The sequence below is a fragment of the Rutilus rutilus genome (assembly GCF_951802725.1).
Source record: "Rutilus rutilus genome assembly, chromosome: 14".
Taxonomy (NCBI): domain Eukaryota; kingdom Metazoa; phylum Chordata; class Actinopteri; order Cypriniformes; family Leuciscidae; genus Rutilus; species Rutilus rutilus.
In genome coordinates this window covers 39,182,646-39,191,033 of record NC_140219.1, presented here as the reverse complement: position 1 = coordinate 39,191,033, position 8,388 = coordinate 39,182,646, and the positions used below count along the sequence as shown (strand labels likewise).

General features: G+C 33.4%; 1 protein-coding gene across 2 annotated transcripts in view; it reads right to left on the bottom strand.

Moving 5' to 3' along the window:
* Positions 1-1,171: 1,171 nt before the first annotated feature.
* Positions 1,172-8,388, bottom strand: part of LOC311303611 (cytolytic toxin-alpha-like) — a 64,191-nt gene continuing 56,974 nt past the window's right edge. Inside the window, exons 8-9 of one of the 2 annotated variants that reach the window (XR_014629797.1) lie at positions 6,649-8,318; positions 1,172-6,162 (exon numbers count right to left, since the gene is read on the bottom strand). Coding sequence is in view for 1 of the 2 variants with exons in the window: in XM_084430167.1 (XP_084286293.1) it covers positions 8,146-8,318 (173 nt within the window). In the remaining variant the exon portion in view is untranslated. Of the gene's footprint in view, positions 6,163-6,648; positions 8,319-8,388 lie in introns of those variants that run through there. The other variant, XM_084430167.1, reaches the window with a different exon arrangement.

Here is an 8,388-nt window from a genome sequence, read left to right as displayed (position 1 = left end):
GCTAGTCGGCCGCATTAGGCCTCTAAGTTTGAACAGCATTTATGAAAGTAATACTCATAAGTCATAATACTCAGTCGTAATCAGGCTAAAATAAGTTTACTTTTAATCCAATTAATTAATTCACCACTATTTTGATGATTTTTCAGAATTTTAAAAGACATAACACTTACCTGACTGAAGCAACCAGAGTTCGTCGTCGAGATGATGCACGCAGCTCCAGCAGTCTCATTGGTTATAATCAATCACGTGCTGAAAAACTGATAACGGTCATCTTATTTTGTACGTTTGAAATTATATAAATTGTCCCCATTGAATAAACATTTATACAACAACAATAAAATGAGTAAATTATAATGAAGTCAACTGAGGTTAGTTTTAATTGAAAAAAAAAAATAATTTAAATACATCCATTATAATAAATACTCATACTAGTGCATAAAAATAAGTTTATTCAAATACATTAGAATAAATACAATTCATTAAAAACACGTTAATTTAAATGCATAATAATAAAAATTATTATTAATTTGGCTTGGGAAAGTACTTAAATTAAAGTTAAATTTTTTTTTCTGATCTATCTATCTATCTATCTATCTATCTATCTATCTATCTATCTATCTTCAAACTATTCCTTTCTATCTATCTTTCTATCTTTCTTTCTAACTAATATATCTTTCTAACTAATCTATCTTTCTAACTAACTTATCGATCCTTCTTTCTTTCTAACCTGATCTATCTACCTTTCTAACTAACTAATCTTTCTTTCTTTCTTTCTCTCTAACTAATCTACCTTTCTAACTAACTGATCTTTCTTTCTTTCTTTCTTTCTTTCTTTCTTTCTTTCTAACTAATCTATCTTTCTAACTAACTAATCTATCCTTCTTTCTTTCTAACTGATCTATCTATCTTTCTAACTAACTTATCTATCTTTCTTTCTTTCTTACTAATCTATCTATCTTTCTAACTTATCTATATATCTTTCTTTCTTACTAATCTATCGATCTTTCTAACTAATTAATCTATCTATCTTTCTTTCTTTCTTTCTTTCTAACTAATCTATCTTTCTAACTAACTTATCTATCCTTTCTTTCTAACTGATATATCTATCTTTCTAACTAACTTATCTATCTTTCTCTTTCTTTTTAACTAATCTATCTATCTGTCTAACCAACTTTCTTTCTTTCTTTCTTTCTTTCTAACTAATCTTTCTTTCTAACTAATTTTTCTTTCTTTCTAACTAATTTTTCTTTCTTTTTAACTAATCTATCTATCTGTCTAACCAACTTTTTCTTTCTTTCTTTCTTTCTTTCTTTCTTTCTTTCTTTCTTTCTTTCTTTCTTTCTTCCTTCCTTTCTAACGAATCTTACTTTCTAACTAATCTATCTTTCTAACTGATATATCTATCTTTCTAACCAACTTATCTATCTTTCTCTTTCTTTTTAACTAATCTATCTGTCTAACCAGCTTAACTTTCTTTCTTTCTTCCTTTCTTTCTAACTAATCTTTCTTTCTTTCTAACTAATCTTTCTTTCTAACTAATTTTTCTTTCTTCCTTTCTAACAAATTTTACTTTCTTTCTTTCTTTCTTTCTTACTAATCAATCTTTCTTTTTCTTTCTTTCTTTCTTTCTTTCTTTCTTTCTAACTAATCAATCTTTCTTTCTTATCTTTCTTTCTTTCTTTCATTCTAACTAATCAATCTTTCTTTCTTATCTTTATTTCTTTCTTTCTTTCATTCTAACTAATAAATATTTTCCTTTCTTTCTTTCTCTTTCTTTCTTTCTGTCTTTCTTTCTAACTAATAAATCTTTTTCTTTCTTTCTTTCTTTCTTTCTTTCTATCTAATCTTTCTATCTTTCTTTCTAACTAATCCTTCTATCTTTCTAACTAACTTATCGATCCTTCTTTCTTTCTAACTGATCTATCTACCTTTCTAACTAACTAATCTTTCTTTCTTTCTCTCTAACTAATCTACCTTTCTAACTAACTGATCTTTCTTTCTTTCTTTCTTTCTAACTAATCTATCTTTCTAACTAACTTATCTATCCTTCTTTCTTTCTAACTGATCTATCTATCTTTCTAACTAACTTATCTATCTTTCTTTCTTTCTTACTAATCTATCTATCTTTCTAACTAATTCATCTTTCTTTCTTTCTTTCTTTCTAACAAATCTATCTTTCTAACTAACTTATCTATCCTTTCTTTCTAACTGATATATCTATCTTTCTAACTAACTTATCTATCTTTCTCTTTCTTTTTAACTAATCTATCTGTCTAACCAACTTTCTTTCTTTCTTTCTAACTAATCTTTCTTTCTAACTAATTTTTCTTTCTTTTTAACTAATCTATCTATCTGTCTAACCAACTTTCTTTCTTTCTTTCTTCCTTCCTTCCTTTCTAACTAATCCTACTTTCTAACTAATCTTTCTTTCTTTCTAACTAATCTATCTTTCTAACTAACTTATCTATCCTTTCTTTCTAACTGATATATCTATCTTTCTAACCAACTTATCTATCTTTCTCTTTCTTTTTAACTAATCTATCTTTCTGTCTAACCAACTTAACTTTCTTTCTTTCTTCCTTTCTTTCTAACTAATCTTTCTTTCTTTCTAACTAATCTTTCTTTCTTTCTAACAAATTTTTCTTTCTTCCTTTCTAACGAATTTCACTTTTCTTTCTTTCTTTCTTACTAATCAATCTTTCTTTTTCTTTCTTTCTTTCATTTTAACTAATCAATCTTTCTTTCTTAACTTTCTTTCTTTCATTCTAACTTATAAATATTTTTCTTTCTTTCTTTCTGTCTTTCTTTCTAACTAATAAATCTTTTTCTTTCTTTCTTTCTTTCTTTCTTTCTTTCTTTCTATCTAATCTTTCTATCTTTCTTTCTTTCTAACTAATCCTTCTATCTTTCTTTCTTTCTAACTATTCTTTTTTTCTAAATAATCTTTCTTTCTTACTAATCTATCTTTCTTTCTTTCTTTCTAACTAATCTTTCTTTCTACCTACTCTTTCCTTCTTATTTCTCTTTTTTCTTTATTTCTGTCTATCCTTTCTTTCTTCCCAACTATTCTTTCTTTCTAACTAATCTATCAATCTAACTTTAAACTACTTTAAACTTCAAACTACTTTAAACTTCTAACTTCTTTAAACTTCTTCAAACTCTCTGGTCAGGCTTTCTCAAGCCAACTTAAAGTTTGTCTCAACAAACTTTTTTTTCTAGTTGTTATTATTATTTTATGCAGCACTGTGCATAGCCTATGCTTACAAGGCACAACAAACCTGGTGTTCATTATATTATATATTGTTGGAAACGTGTGTGTGTGTGTGTGTGTGTGTGTGTATTCTGTGAATTTTAAAAAGCAATTTTAACCAGAAAAATCTAAAATTTATTCCCAATAAATTTTAGAACTATATTCCCTATAGTTTCTCTTGATATCAGTATGTTCACTTTTTTTTTCTTTCAGGGACCAGATGCCACTGAGTCCTGCTGACTTCAACATTCACATGAGTCTCTGTACATGAACATGGTAAGTGAAAATCAAACACCTTGGAAATGAAAGGTATACAATGTTTTTAGGAATGGCACAAAGGTCTCTGTCTTTGGATCATTGTTTTCAATAAGTGCTTTTTTGTCATTTGTTGTGTATATTTGGATTATGTTGTGTTGTAAATATATCCAAACAATCAAAAAGCCATTATTTTTTAAGTCTCCTCATTCTTTGTGCGAGGTTGCTCAGAATGACAGGGCCTGATAGCTCCTAATAGGGCCATTAGGGAGTGTCTTTGTCTTTCTCAGGTGTGAAAAGCCTTACATATTAATGAGGTGATCACACCTCCCGCATAAAGCTTTCTCACACAAAACACGTCTTACAGTTTTTAAATCAATATATTGTCTTATCTGAATGAGCAGTCAGGATGATTTTCACATAGTTTTAGAGCAAATATTCTAGGCTACGTGATACAATTTTCAAAAGTCTTGTGAAGAAATAATCAGTATGGGTTTCATGACCTTATTTCAGTGACAATTGTTTTTTGTATTTTCACAAACCATGCATAAACGTCATTATCTCAAAACTACAAACTTTTACACACATGCTGCTGACATATTATTGTAGCAGAGTTTGTGCTAAATACAGTGTAATCAGACTTTAGCCATGAAAATGTCACAAGTAACAGAAATAAGCACAAATGTCAGAGCATGTCAGAACACCTCCAGGGCCAAAAAACACCTCAGACCCCAGAGAGTTAAATAAGAGACATTCTAGCGCTGAAATGTGTTTTTTTAAATCAAGTGATCAAAGTGCTCATTGCCGCTGCGATCAGTAGCGCGGATACAGTGTTTTCTCGTGTGGCTCGCGCATACGCCGCACTGTCTTAATTCACTCGGACGCGCGCTTCAATCCGTTGCGTTGCGGAAACTCTCTATTCGTTCTGGTGAAAATCACAAAACATAATGCAAACTTTTGCGTGTCCCTGCTTGATATACAACCACTGAAGAACATAATCAGTTTTGAAGAGAGAGAAAAAAACAATCTGAGAAAAAAACACTGTTGTCTGTCTGACACTGTTGGCGAAAGTTCTACCACTGGACCATTAAGATACACGTTGGTTAAATAGGCGGACCTATGTATTTATTCACATGAAGATTCTCGGCACTGACAACATGTATTAGGCTATATCTCATTAAACGACAAATTAAACCCCATGTAACCTACTATTTAAATCGATTGCTGGACATTGTAATGTTATTGGCGTCCATCTTCATTGAATTTTGAAATCAGATAGAGCCATAGACAGTAAAAGAAATGGACACAGCGACCCCATTGGATTCAACGGAGACAAAGTGAAGCCCATTAGAAACTTTTACTTCCTGGGGGTCCAGCGTACTGCGCAGACTCAAACTGAGCTCGACGACGTAGATGTGACGTGAGCAAACCGTCTGTCTTCTAGTAGCTGTGCCAAGATCAATCTGAATCATTACCTTCCGAAACTCGCAGAGACGGAGAGCGTGAGTAGGAGCTGTCCATGATCTTGGAGCAGGAGAAACTTTTTGTAGGTGTTCTGATTAATTACTTTGTCATTTTGCCTCGACGTCCTCCCGATTGCCCGCGAGCTTCTCCTCCTGTCCATACGGTAATTTCCTACTGTGCGACAGAGAGTCGCGTGGCTGTGACGCAATCGTTAGCCTACTTTTACAAAAACTGCTTCTACAGGGCCATAACGTAAGCTACAAGGTAATGGAGCCTTTTATACATTTTCGTGTTTCTTTAGAAATAAATAATGGACAAATGGAGTCTTTAAACGCCTCAGATGTGAAGTTATTCGCTGTCAAAGTGACGCCAAAATGAATGGGAGTCAATGGGATGCTAACTGCAGGTGGGGTTCCGTTAGCCAATGGCGGCGTCCGGGGGTGCTTCAAAATAATACAAATCGCTGCACCCTTGGATAGAGCCGGCCAGAACGCTGCATAAGTAACATTAACCACGCTGCTCCCTTGGAGGGCGGGCCGCGGGGGCAATAACAAAAGAAACAAAAGCCGGCTTATTCAGTACGGAAATACACACCGACAATGACACGCCCCTACTGCATGCTAGAATCTCCGAAAAACAAGCCGATTTCAACCTCAAAATGTATGCTTTTAAATATACCAATACTGCGATCTCAAACATGGAGAGGCTTCTTCGTGATCTCAACTAACAGATTCTGCAAAAAAGCTAAGCAAAATTCTTTCTCATTTTGCTCGAAAGTTGTGCTGCCGACTTGTGTCACTTGTGTCAATAGTAAAAACATGAAGCCTTTGTTTGGTGCGTTTTGCTTTTCAAACGCGATCGTTTCAAACGCGATCGCGATACATTCAAAACCAGAGCTCGCTCCAAAATATGAAACATTATGGTTACCATATTATACATATCTACGTTTGAGCAGATATCCACAAACACAGTAACAGTAAACACGGGTCTAAATATTATAATATTCACCATATATCTAGCAACAGTTCAACTGCAATGTGAAGTTTATGCACCAATAACATGAACTAATAATAAAGAATTTCTTACCTTACATCTTTCTTGTCTTCAAATCGCGTTCTTCTTCTTCTGAGGTAAATCCAATGTAAGCTCACGGCACATATCTTTCAAACTCGACGTTGATGGGTATCGTCTATCTGTTTATGGATATCCACACGCATTTAGTGACACACGCAATGAACAACACACATCACTACATTTCAAACATTTACACCTGTATTCACAAACATCTATACATAAGGCAGTATTGAAGCGTGTCATAGGCTAACCAAAACCGAACATATAAAAATATAATGTAGACAGTAGCCTATCACATATTTTACCGGAGGCTGAAATATATTTGCACTAAATCACAATATATTTGTCTAAGCAGATATTCGCAAACAAGCTACATTACGCATAAGTAAGTATTTTAGCATTATAATCAGTGCAGCTAATCAAAACTGAGTGCAATATATTAAGTATTTACATTTAGCACTGAATACCAGTCTAGTTCACATTTCAACATGTTTAACATGTCTATTTATAGATACATACATGTACGATATTAGGCTTAGTTCATGTTTTTACTCCAAACTCATTTCATAACATACATTTTAAACTGGTCGTTTAACATGTCTTACCTTAAAATCTTCTCATCTTCAAATCGCGTTTTTCTGAGGTAAATCCAAGGTAAACAGCACAGCACAGCACAAACACAGTCTTCCAAACTCGATGAAAAGCAGAGGAGAAAGTTACCGAAGTCTCTGAATCTTTGTTTTGGGGTAATGAGGGCGTTTACAGGTCTGCGTTTCTCCACATGGATCATTTGCATGTCAATCGCTAGTGCGCGCGTGGGCGTGGTCACATTAAAGTTAATTAGGACGTTTGAGAAACTGTACATGCCGCTGCTTTCATACGGATTACTTAAAAAGAGAATATTTGTTTTTTATATAATATACATACTTTAAAAATAGAGACTCCAAGCGTTGTATAGACATGTGTTTCAAGTCTGTGTGACAAACATTCGCTGAGTTACAGGTCATTTTCTGTCTTGTTTCAGAATGAGTTTCTCATTGAGAGAGACGGCAGAACGCGCATCATGTTTTCTTTATTTTACGAAAAACACAACATTTTGTTTTTATTATGAGTGTACACAAATAAAAGAAGACATTTAACAGTTTTATATTATGGGGGGGGTTCTGTTTCCAAAAAAACAGAAAACACATTGTTCAAAACATATAGGTCTCGAAAGATATCTATGACTATGTACTGCTATTCTGTTTAGACCCATGACACCTTACTGTACCATCAAAAAGTTCAGGGAGAAGTACATTTTTTTATCTCAAAACTAATTTCATATGTTTCCGTCATTGTCTTTTGATGAACAAAAACATGTTCTATCATAGTAGCTCAAAATTGATCACTATTACTACTTTGCAAAATGTCTTTGTTCTTCCTCCTCCTTGTACCCCTATTTTTACAGTACTGTACCCTGCATCTCACAAACTTGTCCTTTGTCTCTGTGATACTGTAATTCTTGTTCTTTATTTATATGAATCTGCAACCAGTCAAAATCTATTGAGCAGTCAGTACTGTTAACAAATGGAAAGCACAATGTTCAGGGACATACATTGTACAGTATACAGCCTACAATGCACTGTACTACAGTATACGATACTAAAAGGGACAAAAACCAAAAGGAGTAAACATGTGATCAGTGTGCTGCTTCTTGTCTTTGGGCATCATTTGAAACAGGTTAAATCAGTTTTGAGTGGTTGTGTTCAATCAATGACGTGTGTTCTCTATTTGTATTTGATTGTTGCCTCTTGTGTTAACCAGTATGGATGACATGTTCATTACAGTGCAGAATGTGTTTTGAGGATGAGAATGTGTTTAAAGTTTGGCTGAAAAGTTTAAGTGACATCTGCAAATTGTGTTTTACCATGTGAAATGGTTTAAGGTATTGACAACAGACTGCACAATTAGCTAAATGAGTTCAGGCAACTGAGAACTTTATTCAGCCAATGGGTTTTAGTGTTTTAGCAATTGAAAAAAAAACAGTATTATTTGTAGTCTGCAGAACAGAACCAGGATAGATTTGTTTAGATTCACAGGTTGTTTTTCAGTCAAAACAAACACTAGTCAAGTATGTGACTGACTGTACCTGGGCCTTTAACACTGTTACAGAGGTTAACAGTGAAGTCTTCCACAATGTCCAACAGGAAGGAGAAGTCTTTGACATTGTACATGTGAATATCATCAGGGTGGGATGCAATGGATCGCAACTCATTTTCATCTGCATTCTTCACACCTAGAAGCCAAGAGGAGATCATTATTGAAAGATCTCAGTTACTTCAGCTGCGTCAAAGAGACACTGATCA